This window comes from Pseudorca crassidens, chromosome 10, assembly GCF_039906515.1.
Source record: "Pseudorca crassidens isolate mPseCra1 chromosome 10, mPseCra1.hap1, whole genome shotgun sequence".
Classification (NCBI taxonomy): Eukaryota; Metazoa; Chordata; class Mammalia; order Artiodactyla; family Delphinidae; genus Pseudorca; species Pseudorca crassidens.
The window spans coordinates 87,234,003-87,250,586 of NC_090305.1; the positions used below are offsets into that span (position 1 = coordinate 87,234,003).

At 38.4% G+C, this 16,584-nt stretch overlaps 1 protein-coding gene across 2 annotated transcripts in view; it reads right to left on the reverse strand.

The window, feature by feature from the left end:
* MDFIC2 (MyoD family inhibitor domain containing 2) overlaps window positions 1-16,584 on the reverse strand; it is a 101,832-nt gene that overhangs the window by 35,109 nt on the left and 50,139 nt on the right. The window contains exon 3 of one of the 2 annotated variants that reach the window (XM_067755185.1): window positions 10,341-10,379. The exons of the other annotated variant lie outside the window; for it this stretch is intronic. Within the exon in view, the coding sequence (XP_067611286.1) occupies window positions 10,341-10,379 (39 nt within the window). The remainder of the gene's footprint in view (window positions 1-10,340; window positions 10,380-16,584) is intronic. 2 annotated transcript variants of the gene reach the window in all.

A 16,584-nucleotide genomic window follows, 5' to 3' on the forward strand; every position in this document is an offset into this window, starting at 1 on the left:
GAAGTATATGAACTCTTTCCTTGGAAAAATGCACCATACGCAAACATATAATACAGACTACTGACCCCTCGCCCCCCCTAACACGCAAACTATATCCAAGTTCCCTTAACTTGTTTAAGAGCCTGAAAGAAATGTTTTAAGCAGAAATAAAACAAGATCATATATTTGTCTTAGAAAGTCCAATATGGAGGATGAACTATAGAGAAAGTAAACTGGAGTCCAGGATTCTAGCTATTCTTATTTGACTACTTTCCATCACATTACCTGTAAACCAATTACAACCTTTTCCTTACACTATTTTTTTCTGGGGCCAAAACTATAATATCAGTCTCTCTGAATTTTTCTGTGCCTCTTCTTGCCCAAGAGATGAGAACATTTCCGAAAAATGTGTGATTAAAAGGGCAAATGTTGTAAAGAAGGCAAGGATACTTCAGGATGGAAAACAAACTGCTGAGTTTGGTAATTCGGTGACAATTTGCTAGAGGAATTTCAATAGGTGGGTGAAGCTAGAAGACAGATTAAAGTAGGATGAATGGGGGAAAACAGAAATAAGAAATTTAGAAAAATGGAACATACAGTACTCTCTCAGTAAGTAATAATAGCTAAATATTTCTAGAGGCTTTTGATGTGCCAGAAGATGTTCTAAGACTTTTCATGTGTAAGCTTATATGATCCTCACCAACCCTATGGGCTAAGGACTATTACTATCCACATTTTATATATGAGGAGGCTGAGGCACAGATAGGTAATATAAGTTATGAATTGTAATTGCAGATAGTGAATGGCAGCGCTGGGACTTATACTCAGGAAGTCTGGTTCCAGAAAAGAAGATGAGCTTTTAATTATCATGGTGCCCTGCCTATGATAAAGTAGACTTAATAGGCAAGAAATAACATTCTTAGTATGTATAATAGAATAAGTAATATTGATAATCTAGTGGTATTATAATGGTAATAGAATATGCAGTATACATTAAATGCAAAGGAGAAACTTTAATGATATCAGTTTGAATAGGTCACCACAATTATTAGGATTTAGTGTGCAATATTTTAATATTTGGCATGAATAAGGTGGTAACAGTAGTCTTTACTACCCTTAAGTTGAAGAAGTTTTGTTATAAAGAAAGACATTTTTTAGAGGTGAATATTTATAATAAGATGTAAAATAGACAATAATGCAAAAATACTGAAGAAAATGTAACACTATATATTTTCACAGTGAATGAATGGAAAAACCTTGATAAAAAATCTTGTAATCAAAGTTTAACTTGAAAAGTCACCCACCTTTAGCATAAGTATTTTTCTTGTATCTTAGAAGGAACTATTTGTCTTGTAATTATATTAGGCTGCCAAAAGAAAAGTTTCACTAATAGAGATTCAGAGATGGCCTTTTTTTTTTTTTTTTTTAACATAGCTTGCAAGTTTTGGGAGAAGGCTCTTTGATAGGCTTGTTCTAAGTTGTCTTTTCTCTTCAAGTGATAGTATATGAATACATGAAGGAAAGAAAAATATTTCCAAAGTCAATTTACTGGAAACTGGTACAACATTCAAGATTGTTTGCTTTTTAAAAGGTATAGTGTTAAATGTTGAAAATTGAAAAAAAAAGATTTTTATACCTTTATAAAGGTAAATATATTCCTCCCGTTTATTTTTTTCAGGACTCATTTTTTCTTTGATAGCAGTTCCATTTGTATTTTGGTTTTCTTTATTGACTAAGATGTACAGATGGATTTACCTCGAAATTCCTTAATTCATTCAGTGAATGGTATTGTCTGCTCTGTGGTAGATACTATTATACTAGGGGAGGAGAAACTCAGATAAAAGACATAAGTCAGTTTTCAAATCACTTCCAAGGAGCAGACTCCGCTGAGGAGACACTGAGAATTCCATGTAACAAATGCTCTGACAGGGGTTACAGGGCTGCTGGTGAGGGGCACCCAGCTCATTCTCCATCATAGAAGAGGTCTTCCCAGAGAAGGTGAGTCAAGAGCGGAATCTGAGGAAGAGTAGGAAGAATACACATTTTCTTTTGTTAAAAAAAGAAAAAGAAGAAAAAAAAAAGTAAAACTTTTTATGAAAAAAGAGTTCAGTTATCAGCATTCTGGTACATATGTTAGACAGGGAATCAGCAAGGAAGAGTGAGGAGGAATAGTCAGAGGGTAGAAGAAAAGCCCAGAGGCAGCCAAGGAAGGTGAGTGTATAAAAGAATTTAGTGGTCAACAGCGCCAGTGCGTCTAAGAAGGACATTATATATTCAGAAAGCTCCTAATTTGCATAAATTGGCATGCGCAGTGCTTCAAATATGGCTAAGGAAACTACTCTCAATTATACTGACTTTAGCTAATAAAGATTTATGTTGGTGACAGAGACTGGCTGTCTACTGAGCCAAATCTTCTTCTTCTTTCTGGATACACAGTAAACGTACATTTTTTGGCCTCCTTGCATCTAGGTGGGATCAGGTACATAGTTCTGTGCAAAGGAATGCGGCCAGAAATAATGTGCCTCACTTCCAGTTTATCCCCTAAAATACGCCCTGTGATTCTCCACGTTTTGTTCTTTACTTCTCGGACAGAGATAAGCAAAGAATACAGTAGAAAACTCTGAGGGGGCTTCTAGGGATGGCAGAGCCACAAGAGAAAAAATGCTTAGATATCTGAGTCACCATGTGGTAGGAGACAACTGAGAAGTGTTTACCTGCATTGAACTTCGGGTGGCCACGAGTGAACGTTTATTAAGTTAGGCCATGGAAACTTGGGGGTTGTTTACAGCAGCTGCTGTTAATCAATCTGGTTAATAACGTGTTAATTTGGAATACAACTCATAAGTAATCGATAAATATGTTTCAGTAATTATTATAGAATAATAACGATTTACTATTTATAGGGTTACAGGATTGGTACAAAATACAATATATTTATTACTTAATTTTCAACTATAAGAAATGTACTTAGTAGATACTGTAGCAGTAGTACTATGTAGTTGTATAATAGTAGGTACTATTACTGCCCTCACACAGTAATCGTTAAGAAACTGAGAGTTGGAGACATTTTACTTAAGATCATAGAATTAACAATATCGTGGCCAGGATTTGAATCCATACTGTCAGATATGGGAGCTGTCCTCTTAACTGTATATTGTCTCCCATTGGTAGATACCGTAATACATGTTGAGCAACTAATATCACCTATTATTTCTTTCCTGAAGGGGAACATAGTTTAATGACACCCAGTTCCCTTTATCCTGCAGAATAATGCAGAAGATCCATTTCACCCTTAGGATGACAACAGAAATTCTTCTCACCAGTATGTCCCTTCATAAAAATACGTATTTATTTGTGGGCTAGTATCAAAATCTTTATTTTTGACCACTAGAACTATTATTTGGTTCTCAAAATCTCTGTCAACTTATTACTGTTATGCAAATAATAGATGATTCATATATATATATATATATTTTAAACTCTAGCCAAATGGATGTTTGAATGACAACAGAAATCTCTCTAGAAATTGGCTGATAGACGTTCTCTATTGATTATTTATTATTTAATATCTGGTTTCATTTAACGAAACAAACCTGAGCTGTGATCACAGCAAACTATAGTTTATAACTCGAGGATTCTAGTTTTTGGGTGAAAATCTCTTTTAATTGGAGGTTTATCTATGGAACAATTCATCTTGCTTGAGTTTTAAAGACAGTGCTCCACGGTGAATCCAAGGGCCAAATATATATTCAAATATAAGGATGCTGCACGCCCACCACCCACCTGGCTTGTGTTACCATCCAAGAGGATCTGAACAAACAAAGGTCTTTATTAGAAAGGTGAACTTCACTATGGAGAACAGTATGGAGGTTCCTTAAAAAACTAAGAATAGAACTACCATATGACCCAGCAATCCCACTACTGGGCATATATCCAGAGAAAACCATAATTCAAAAAGAGTCATGTACCACAATGTTCATTGCAGCTCTATTCACAATAGCCAGGACATGGAAGTAACCTAAGTGTCCATCAACAGATGAATGGATAAAGAAGATGTGACACATATATACAATGAAATATTACTCAGCCATAAAAAGAAATGAAGTTGAGTTATTTGTAGTGAGGTGGATGGACCTAGAGTCTGTCATATAGAGTGAAGTAAGTCAGAAAGAGAGAGACAAATACTGTATGCCAACACATATATATGGAATCTAAAAAAAAAAAAAAAGGGCCTGAAGAACCTAGGGGCAGGACAGGAGTAAAGACACAGATGTAGAGAATGGACTTGAGGACACGGAGAGGGGAAGGGTAAGCTGGGACGAAGTGAGAGAGTGGCGTGGACATATATATACACTACCAAATGTAAAAGAGATAGCTAGTGGGAAGCAGCTGCATAGCACAGGGAGATCAGCTCGGTGCTTTGTGACCACCTAGAGGGGTGGGATAGGGACGGTGAGAGGGAGACACAAGAGGGAGGAGATATGGGGATATGTGTATATGTATAGCTGATTCACTTTGTTCTAAAGCAGAAACTAACACACCATTGTAAAGCAATTATACTCTAATAAAGATGTTAAAAATAATTGAGCATTGAGGATGAAATGTAAGATCTTTTTATTTCTTCACATTTCTGCTCTTATAAGAGTCATCTAAAGTGAGTGTTTCTACAAGTCTCCATTCTGACCGGGGCATGTATTCTGGATAATGTCTCTATACATATATCTACTATATAGTTGTATAACTTACAATTGATTTAGCATTTATTTAAATGTAAGCAATAAAGTACTTTAAATTGTTATAGACAAAAGAAAATCAATAAGTAATCACCAAAGAAGAATATGTTCTACTCCATGAAACAATATATTGTCTATAAAATGTATTTATGTTAGGAAAAAAAAAGGTGAATTTCAATTTGAATAAAAAGACCACACCCTGATCACATTTTGCTCCTTTTCCCTGCTCTCCGGCAGCTGGATTGACACTTAGGAGGGACCAGCAGCCACCACGCACGGCAACACTGGTCCAATCCTGTCTTGCCATTGCTCTGCATTTGTAACAAATACTTTTCTTTTACCTTTCCTGACAAAACAGCCCTATTGTTATCAACTGTAAATGTATTAAAAGCTCACAAGGGCATTTTAGTAAGTGTATCACGCCTGAAAAATACTATTGCCTGACAGGTTCCCATTGGCAAGTGAAAAGAGGTTTTATTGAAGGAAACAGCAGTAGCAAACAGCGAGCAGTGCACAGGAAGGTAATTGTTCTTTTAATATTGGAGGCGCACGTTCACTTAAGACGAGGGCTCCTACCCGTGCCTCATGCACACCCAGAGGACCCGCCAGACAAGCAGCCCCGCAGCCTCTCTCTGGGATCAAGCTGTCAATGCAAACTTGCATTCTTTCCCTTTTTCTGAGCTAAGTAAGCTCTACCCCCAGAGCTCCCGATGCCTTCCTGAGTGAAAGCTCTGAAAGAGCTCCCTTCTAAATTGCATCACTCGCCCAGCGCTCTTCAAACTGACAGAACAAAAGAGCCAAATTCCAAAAGTCTGGTCTGAGTGACTTGTTAGTTGCGTTGGTTGATTACCTCTTAATGGGCTCTGAGAATGGGCTGTGGTCGTTTTGACGCTGCTTAAGGAAACCTTGCAGAGTTCTTTTCTACTTAGTTCCTAATTAAGGTCGATTTGCTTAATCAGCAAAGCACACACTAAGCGGGGGGGGGGGGGGGGGGGGGGGGGGGGGGGGGGAGACGCCAGAAGGAAGTTCTTAGTACCATCCCCCTCCCCTTCCAATCAGTGGCAATAAAATTACTTGGACCAGGAGTTACAAAAATAAATTCTCATTGGAAAGGACTAAACAGGACTGCTGTGATGTGTGATGTCTGTGTGTGTGTGTGTGTGTGTGTGTGTGTGTGTGTATCTTTTTCCCTTCCAGAACTGATGCAACACCAAATAATAGTGTTTCCTTGCCGGCTATTTAGCGCTGTGAGTTCCCAGAGCCTTATTGTCTGCTCCTTCCCCCTGCTTCCCACCCCCACCCCCAGCCATTAATGAATACATTCAGCCAGCCGGGGTCACTTTATTATTCTGACACATTGAACTGGGGATGTGATTTCCAAGGTCTGAGGCTGACACTGGCAGGGTGAAACTTTCACCTCGAGGTTCCACAACTGTATACTTGACACACTTGGAAGCATAAATATTGATCTCCTTTCCGAGGATGTGTGGCCATGTGAAATGTTAATGCTTTTAAACGGCTTTGGACATACAAAGCAGCTATTATTACCACTATTATTATAAGGTATAAAATCTCAGAGAGTATCTCATCTTTACCCTTTATCCTCATGATTAGTGCGTCTGTGTTGAGTGCCCGCTGTATTCACATCACTGCTCATGTGACTGGATACGATGATGACATTCACAGACAAAGACACTAATTTTGAGATGCCCCAATAAGGAAGGTAAGGATTATTCTCAACAGTAATGTGTATACGTATTCCATGGACTTCCAATGACGAATGTTTATTCCCTCACGGGGCCTCATTTATTATTGGGTTGGGGATTTTCCATTTGTCTTCCCAGGATGATTCATTCTTTTGTATGGAAGGAAGGAAAAGGCCATTTAAAATCATAATTGGCTATGAAAGTTTGGGGCCCTAAAAAGGTTGGGGTTAATATCTAACCTTTGGTTTGGCAAAAGCACTTCTGGGAAAGTTTAGGTACTAAAAGTGAGATCCCCCCAAGCCTCGGTGTAGGAGATAGTCATAGTGAAACTGCTCTGCATAAGAAAAGGTGAAATTTGTGGTTTGGGTGGTAGTGGTGAAGCTTGATGGAAATAAGAGTGCAGCAAGATGGCAGGAGGCAAGGGCTCAGCATGGAATAAGGGCCAATGAGAAAGGCCAAGTGACATAGTTAACACTGTGGCTGTCTAATAGCTAATTTTAAATTGCTTGCTGGCTGGTGTTTTGCTGATAAAGCCCTCCTCCCCATTGTTTTCTCACTTTTGTAAAACTTTAGTAAAAATCGATTACCCACATAACCTATTGTTGATGGCATTAAGAATAAAGAGGTTGAAATCATATCCCCTGAAACCAGCTGAGGCCCCATGTAGATCTGAGATGTGAGAAGTATTTGCAGTGAGTGGCTTGGGATTGCGTATGAGACGATTCCACCGTTCTCAAGGATTCTAGATACTTGAAGAGAGGGCTGGGCTGCCACCTGAGTTATACATTTGTTTTTTTATTAAGTTATTCATTCAACTAATGTTTATTGAGTATCCACTGTATGCCAGGGACTCCGATGCAGATTGATTGGGAATGCAAAAGAGAGTAGTACTGTTAAGACCCGTGCTTAGTACAGTTTATGGTCGTAAGTAATGGGACGCACGTGTATCTACTTTGCAGCAATTTGGAAATTTATAAGGATCCTTTGTCATCTCCCCACATACTAATGTTTCTATTTTCTTGCCCACTTCTTCCTTCCTTCCTTCCTTTATTTTAGGCAAATTCATTTCTTTATTGGATCCTAGTTTTTCATTTTACTCAAGTGGTTATCACATGTAACCTCCCCCCTAGTCACACCTCGCCAAGTCCTCTTTACAGCCTTGGATATCCTCAGCCTGAAGAAACCTCACATTTTTCTGATTTAATTGGACTGGAGTTCAGTCGAAGCGTCACAGCTTGTAACAACTGCCAAGGTGATTCTAGTGTGTAGCCAGGGCCGAGAACCAATGTCTAGAAGTGTGCACATAAAACCTTATTGTTACAGTCTCCTATGACTGCATTTTGCAGCAGCATTTCTCAGTTCCTTTGTATTTTCTTCTATCCCCTATCAGAGGAAAAGGGACCCTTCTCCTTTCAAAGATAACCTTCTGCCTCAGGAGTCTGCGTCTCCTTCTCTTTCTCCATCCATAGGAAGCATCTGTATTCACCACCATCCTCTTTCCCTGTATTTTCACTCTCTCTACTGACTCCATCCTGCCTCTGCGTGCTTGCTTAGGTACACCATAGCCTGAAAATCCTTCTTAAGCTAATTTTTCCATCACCCAATTCCTCAGAGGAGTCCTTAACGCAAGCGATTTTACCATCTACTCATTCCTTAATCCTTCACAATTGACTTCCATCCCCACAGAAGTAAAACTGATCTTTCAAAGCCCATGAGGTAATACATGCTGGCTGCTTAATACATATTGGTTGAGTGAATAAATGAATGAATATATGACTTTCTAACCATCAAATCAGTGATCTTGCATCAGTTTCCCTCCTCCTTGATAACATGGCTTAGCAGGCCCACGACTCTGTCCCTGTCTTCTTTAGCATAGAATGCTGTTGTTTTTTTTTTTTTTCCTTTTTCTGTTCTCATGTTTCTTCTATGACCCATTGGTTGGCCACTTTGCAGAGTTACACAGCCTTATGAGTTGTGGTGGTAGATAAACTTGGCATTCAAATCAAGTCCCTGCCACTTCATAGCTGTATGACTTGGGACACATTGCCCACCTCACTGAGCCTCATGTCTTCATCCATAGAGAGGAGATGGTAATAACATTGTTTTAAGGTTGATGTGATACTTCAGTGACATTGCAAAGTCACGAAGCGTTCAGTTAATGTTAGTGGGTGTTCTCATTCCAGTGGTTATAAGTCCCTCTGGGCAGTCACCATGCCATTTTTTCCACCGCTCTATTCTGTCCTCAAAACCTACAGTGTTTGGCTCAGGGTCCTTGAAAAAAATTAGTTGTGAATGAATGAGCCAGTGCATTGCTTCTCTTCTCTTAATGGATGATCCTTCTCAAAGCTTTGCCTTAGGCTCTCTTCACTCTTTCCCTTGCTGATCTCATTTATTCCCTGATGACCTTTTGACCTCATTCATTACTTCACTTCTCGTCTTCATGTAGATGACTGCCACATCTCACCTGAAATCCGACTCTGCTTGTTGTGATCTCCATATCCAGATGTGTTGTCTTTAAGACACTTTGCAAGCAAACATCCCTAAAGGCATTTCTTTGATATCTTAAAATCCCTCATACTCAGAAAAGAACTTGTCTTTCTTCTCTCTCCCTAACGCTTATCGTTCATTTATATATATTCATTATTTTATATGTATTTGGAATAACCTCCTATATAAAATATATTTATTTAGGCTATATATTTGTTTAATTTATATATACATATACACCTACAAAATATACGTATTTATCTATGTAACGACCTCCAAAGAGTTCTACCTGCCCATTTGTTTATTGGCTTGAAGATAATCCCACCTGCAAAATGTTATTCTTCCTAACGTCTCGCTCAGGGTATTGGCTCTCTACCCCACTGACAACCAGAAATAACAAGAACATTAATTTTTAAAAGTTCACACTCCTTATCCTGCCAGTGTTATTTTGGTCCTTATTTTGATCAAAAACTTCCTTCTATGTAAACAATATTTATTTATTAGGCAAGCAACATGTAGATAAAATTTTATTGTGGAAAAAAAAAGAGCTTAAGTGATACAGAAGTGTAAAAGCAAAGGAAAATTCCCACCTCACTCCTGCTGCTTGCTTCATTCTGACTACTCTTTATGGAGGCTGTTCCTATCTTCAGTTTGGGATAACTCATTTCTAGACCTTTTGTCTACATTAACGAACATATGCATGTCTGATTTTTACTTAATGTAAATGGGCCGTACTGTATTTGTCAATGTGACACTGGATTTTTTTTTCCCCTCATTAATGCGTCTTGCTCATTTAGCCCTGCCTCTTCCTGAAGAACTGGGGCACAGTATTGCCTCCTACCGGAGAACCATGACGTATTTAGGCAGACTTTCATTGCTGAATGCTTAAAAGCTACCTTGCTATTTATTCCCCATTCTTCTGTGTCATCTTTTCACTAAGCGAGAAAGCACATTTCAACTTTTCTGTCTTGGCCTCTTTGTACATGCCTAACAGTGAAACTTCTACTTATGCCCCCAAACCCAGCTCAGATGTTAATTATACATGGAGTGCTCTTTGCAAATTCCAGCTTCAAGTGATATCTTTGAGAGATTCCTTGGTCCTTCGAGGACAGAGACTGAGGTTTTTGTCATCCCTCAAAGCTGAACATAGGGTCCTAAACATAGACTCTGAATCCATGTATTGTATAAATGAATACATGATTTTTAAACTTTTGTGACCTAACATGTATGCAGAGATAGGGTATAAGCACCTTCAAGGTAAAAACTGACTGCAGTATGCCTTGAATAATGCAGATGTGTGATGCTGTGTGTGCCGGTGCTGTGGCCACTATACTGTGGATGTAGACAAAGATGGAGTCCTTCCCTTATCATATTGCACCAAAAGTACCCATTAGCCAGTATAGGAAGCTATTACGAAGAAATAAAATGAACCTACCAGGGTCTTCCAGAGGATTTTGAATTGAGCTGGATGGTCCTAAAAGAAGGGAAATTAAAAATAATTATTTGAGTGGATATCCATTTTTTTGCCTTTCCAGGCTCCCTTTACTCCCTTTTTCAGGAAAGAGAAACCCACTTTCCAACGGAGGACCTATTCCATGTAACTTGAGTGGAATGGTCTTGTCCATCAGTGTTCCATGTACAGAGACATGGTAACCCATGTCCTCTGTTTCCCAGCCATAGAGGTTTGTGGTGGGATGGCTCTAAGAACCAGGCAGTACCAATCAGGTTGCTCCCTGAGACTTGAGATTAGCCTGCTGGAAGTGAGGGTTCTCTCCTCCTTTGTGGGGTAGAAAGATAATGTTGGCTTGTGACTGACAGAAGCCATCTTTCCTGCCTTGTGTAAAAAGCCTGAGAATAAAGCCAAAACAGGGAGCCAAACAGCCAAGAAAAAGTAAAGGCAAGGTACCGAATTCATCATTTGGCTCCCTGGATTCACTTACATCTGAAGCTCATCTACTCCTGGACATCCTAGATACGTGAATCTACAAATTCCCTTTACCTATGCTAGTTGGCTTTCTGTGTTCTATAATGGAAAGAGGCCCACGACATTATATAGGAGGCTTTATTCATTTTAAATATTTCTTCTGACTGTTGTTTCCTTCCCATCTCTCTTTAGAGGATGTATGCTGATGAAATTCTCTAAATTCAATTGTTTAATCTCTGCTTTCTAACTCCCAAAATGTTCACAGAGTAGAAATGTTAAATTATGTGGAGGTATGACAAAAATGACCTACGAAAATGGATTAAAATTGGAGGCTGGATCTTATGCTAAAATAACTGATAAGAAATAAACTGAGGTGTGGTTTCTGCTAACCTGGTCTTTCAATCAGTTCTGTTCAATTTATATGAGTGAGAAGAGGGGACAAAAATTTATGTGTATTGAGTTTCTACTCAATTTCTTTCATGAAATTTACCCCTTTCATGTAGATATTGTGATCCTGACTTGCAAGATTTTTTTAAAATCCAGATGATTTTCAGAGTTTCATTCTTCTCCAAGGTCACTAGTTAGTTAGGCATGGTCGATTTAAGGTTAGGATCCAGTTGGGTCTGACCTCTGAGCCCTCCCTCTCCACCATTGGGAATGCCGTACAATTAGGAAGAATGTTGACCCTTTGATCTCAAAGCATATTTCCAACAAGTCAACTGCTTTGACATTCATGGCTTGGCATTATTGTTTTCGGGAAAATTATGTTCTGGGGAGGAGTGTATTGCTATATAGGGAGTTTGAGATTTGAATTTGGAGACATGAATTCTAGTCCTGTGATTTTTTTTCCAGTAAAGAACTCTGGGATTATGCAACTCAATCTTTTTAGATCTTAGTTTCCTCCTCTGTCAAATAAAAGATATGAGGGCTGATCATCTCTCAAGTCTATCCTAGTCCACTTGTACTGGTAAGCGCTTCCCAGAACCCTATACCTCCAATAGGAGAGATGGTAACACCTTGCGTTATGATTATATGCTATATGCAGTGATGTCTTGTTTAGTTCAGTATTTCCCAGCAATGAGCCCAGCGTATGGCAAATAATAGAGGATCAATAAATATCTGTTGAATAAATAAATGAGGGAAGGAAGTCTATTTGTGTACAGAATACTACTTTTTATATATTTTTTTCAACTGACCAAAGGAGTGATCTTTGAAATTGCAGAAAATACCTCTAATTTTGCTGGTGAGAAGTAAAAATAAGCTAATGGTAGATTTGAGTACTACAACGTTCGATCCATCACTGTGGATTTTAAAGAGGACTTTCCTTTAATTCAAAGCTCAAGATAAGCAAAGAGTTAACTGAAATTTTTCAAATGGAGATGTACTTTAAAGTATAGAATGGTCATTTTAGGTGGCCATTGTAATTCAGCTTTTAAGGCTTGGTGACTGAGCCATCTTGGTGAACCTTCTGTGTGAGTGAAGTTTTCCTTAATCGGCTTTTCCTATATTATTTCATCCTGGGAAAGAAAAGCAGTAGCTGAGCCAGAAACAAGCAGGATAACAAAAAAAGGAGTCTGTGGCCAAAGCAACAGAATTACTTTTCTTTTCTTTTCTCTCTCTCTCTCTCTCTCTCTTTTTTTTTCCTTTCACTTGTGTTTATAAAGGAGAAGTAAGAAACATAATTTTTTGTCTTTGTTTAGACATTGGACAATACAAATCACAAGAACATTTATTTTTGGCATCCTATTTTTTAGGTGTTCTTTGGGATTTGGACCCTAATTAAAAAATATGTGTTTCCTAGCCCTTCTTACTGTGAAAATCCTTGGCAATGTAAACAGATGCACTGGTTGGCTTTTAATTCTGACACCAGACTGTCTGAAATAATAGCTCTAAGAAAGTGTGAATTCTTTCATTCCTCAATCTTTAATTATAAGTACTTAATTTGTTTCTCTTTCTACTGCTGACTATCATACCAATCTGGTTTATTTTTTATCTGGCTAAACATGGTACACCTTAGAAGCCCCTCATTTTGAAAAGTTTATTCTGCATGGGAAGACAAAAACAAGCTAAAAGTTTGAGTTATTTTCATATTCCAGGTCACATCACTGTGACAACTAAGATGTTAAGTGGTGTTCTAAAATTTTGAGTAATATAGGCCTTTAAGATGACAGAATTAGGAACTTGATAAGCAGTTTGAAAACACTGAATGTTTCTCATAAAAATTGACTCATCATTTGAAAAATGAGCCAAGTTAATAGCTTACTAACTCATCTTGACCTTTCACAGTCAAAGATATTCTTCATTTTTGTGTCCACCATTTTTTACATCTTATAACCAATTTGCTGTCACATCATTTTTAGCCATGGGACTGACTGTGGTGATACTGACTTCTGTAATTAGATGAGGTACCATATATGGCACATTAGCCAAAAAAGTCATCAGTTGCTGGAAGTGGGAGCATTTTTGAAGAATTGCTAGGTCTGAGCTTTCTAAATATTGTCAAATTTCCACTTTGAAAAGTTCACTGTGTTTTTATTTTTCTAAGGGCAAAAATAAGATCAAAGAAAGACAGATCCTTGCTGGAACTCATGATAAACATAATGAAGAAAGTCTTATGTTGTTCCTCCAGTTGGTTTCTTTCCAAGTTCATCTCTATATATGCATTTACATTTTGAGATACTTTCATCATTTATTTTGGAGCCTAATACTAAAGATGTTAAATCTCCTTTGTAAATATGATGGCAAGAATGATTATGGTTAAAATGTAATGTGCTTTAATTTAGGTTAGGAATTGTCAAGCCATTATTATTATTATGTCACTTTCATTCTCGTAACAATCCTGTAAGTTATTATTATTACTATCCTCATTTTAGAGGTGAGGAAACTGAGATTTTATCCAAGTTCACAGAGCCAGGAAGCTGTGGAAGCAGGGATTTGAACCCAGGAAGTGTTCCTGCTGCTGCTAGACTTTACTACTATTAATTTACCTAATGTTTTACACACATGGCCCCATTTAATCCTTCCCCAAAACCATTAATATAAGGACTATTATACACCCATTTTATGGATGGAGAAAGTGAAACTGTGATAACGGAATTTGCTCAGAGTCACTCAGTTTGCCCATCTCACTAAGTAGGCGAGATCAGCTTGGAAGTGAGGTGTGCCTGATTGCAATAAGCCTGTGCTCAAAACCTTTATTCTAAATTGCATAATAACGTTTATCTATGGCTTCAGAGTTTACCATCTAAATCTAGTAGAAAGCACCAAAAAATTCTTTGGTGTGCAATGATTGAGGTAAACTATTTTAGGTGCCAGAAAGACTTTAAGATAAAGGTAAGGGCCAGTGAAGTAATTGCTGTTTTTGATTTTTTTTTTCTTTTTTTTTTTAACAGTGATGAGAAGGAGTCTTGGGGGATACGTATTTCCGGTGGTAAAAGCAGAGGCTGGGGATTTGGGCTCCTGGGTTATCTTCCTAATTCCCTTTCACATGACGCATCATCTAATTCATTTGCCTCCAATTTATCTCCCCTAAAATCAAGTTGGTCATGATAACATCTCTTCAGGAACTGTGGGAAAAAATGATGGTGACGTTCTCTTGACCTTTTTGCGAAAAATGCAACCACTCTTTTGTCCATTTTTTACTTTTTTCCCATGAGTCAAAAATTTGTTTATGTGGAATTAGAGTTTTGAGAATATGAAGTCTCAGTGGCCATTGGGTTCATGACCATGCTTTAGGGCAATAGCTTGCACAGCCATGATAGCTTCTAAGTTGTTTCCTGTTTTTCTTGGTCTTACTGCAATCCTTGCCAAAGCTTCCCTTCTCCCCTGCTGCATTAGTAATGCAAAACGAAATTCATTGTGCCCATTATATCTGTTAAATGGTTTCCATTTTAACTTGAGAAAAATGTATTGACGTTCATGTGTTTGGCATGGAAAGTGTGTATATCTATCGAAGATAGCAACTTGTCTGTTGGAATTACAGTGCATTATGTATAATGCTGCTTTTAGCTGTGCATGTACATTTCCTGGAATCTTATTGTGTCAGAGCTTGGAAAGTTTACACAAGCATTGGTAATCTAATTTTTGTCTGGTGGGTGGCTGTGGAAATATGGAGTATTTAAAAAAGCAAATGTCTTGGCCATCTGTGCCAGGCAGGGGTGTCTAGTCAGGTGGGGTAAAAGCACTCATCAAAAAAAGGTTTTAAAAATATTGCCCCAGGTCTAACCTAAATATTAATTTCCCAAGAGCAGAAAGATGTAACAGTTACTGTAACATGGTTTTGAGCATATTTCTGGTTATTCTTTTTAGGCGTTCTAATTGTAAGGTGGAGGAATCTGTTGTATCTTTCTCCTGCCTCTTAACAATAATCCTTCTCTAGACTATATTGTTTCCTATGTCTTTTGTCTTCTGCAGACATGAGTCTTTGGCTCACGAACATCTTGTTAAGGTCTGTTGAGGATTAGGGGCTGTGATACAATTTTCTTGCGGAGTCTTTTGATTGGAGATTTTTCAGTTGGTTTGTCTTGGAGGTCTTTGAAATGTCTTCTCTCAAGCCATGATTTTCATTTTTCTTTGTTCTCCTCAAAATTGGGGTTGTATTTTGCTCCACTGTTCCTGGGGTCTAGGTAAATGAATTGTATTATTTAATAGGCGAGTGTGAAATCCTGTGTGTAGTCGCTGGACTGCTCTCTGCCTCTCAGAGTTGCTAAAATCCTGCTCACTGCACTGCTGCTGTACTGTGATGTAGTTTTTGTTTTTTAGCTTTACGTGTATTTCAGTCAGCCATCTAAAGCCGGGTTTCTTAACTTCGGCACTATTGTCATTTGGGGTGGGTAGCTCTCTGTCGTGGAGGGTGTCTTGTGCACAGTGGGGTGTGTAGCAGCATAGCTGGCCTCTACTCACCAGGTGATAGTAACACCTTCCCCCAATGCCTGCAGGTATTTCTGATGTCCCCTGGGGGGCGTGAAATCACCCCATTTGAGAATCACTGATCTAAAGCAAGGTTGAAAGACAAGGCCGGCGTGATGTAAAGGAATTTCCATAAAAAGCACTGAACTCAGGCAACGCAGTGACAATGCTGAGAGAGCTTTGTGTCTTGGAGGATATGTGGAGAAACTGTATCACACATCCCTGGAGAAAATACTGTAATAATTGTCTATAGTTTCTTAGACTGAGTAACAGAGGAGGTAAGGGTCACCTTTTAAACTGCTTTGCTTCTGATCTGCTAATTATCTCCTCACCCTGTGATGCCTTTTATCTCCTCTCTAAGCAACTTGACTCACACAAGGAAGATTCTAATTCTTTGCAGATTTTCACCTTAACTACTTTTCTACCCTAACCTCCCTGCTCTTCTGTTTCCCCCACTGGTTTTCTTTGGCTCCAGTGGGAACATGGTGCCCATTTATTTCTTTAATCCACTTCACCACCTAATAGTACATTCTCTTCTGAGGATGAATTTTAACTAGATGCTTTCTACTCCATAATACACTCCAGTAAAGAACTAATGTTTACCGCAATGAGTATCCTCTATTCCAACTGAAAAGCGGAGATGCCGCCGACCACTGCCGTTGTTCACTTTTTTCTCCCGTTTAACTTTTTCTCAATGCCGCTTTGAGTGAGTTACATCTGTTATATTTAATGGCAATCTTATGGGCTTGTCCAAAGGGCATCTATTTGCTACTGAAATAGCACTGAAGATAACATGCGAACGAATGAAGTCATCAGATGTATCTGATGATAATATCGAGGTTATTTT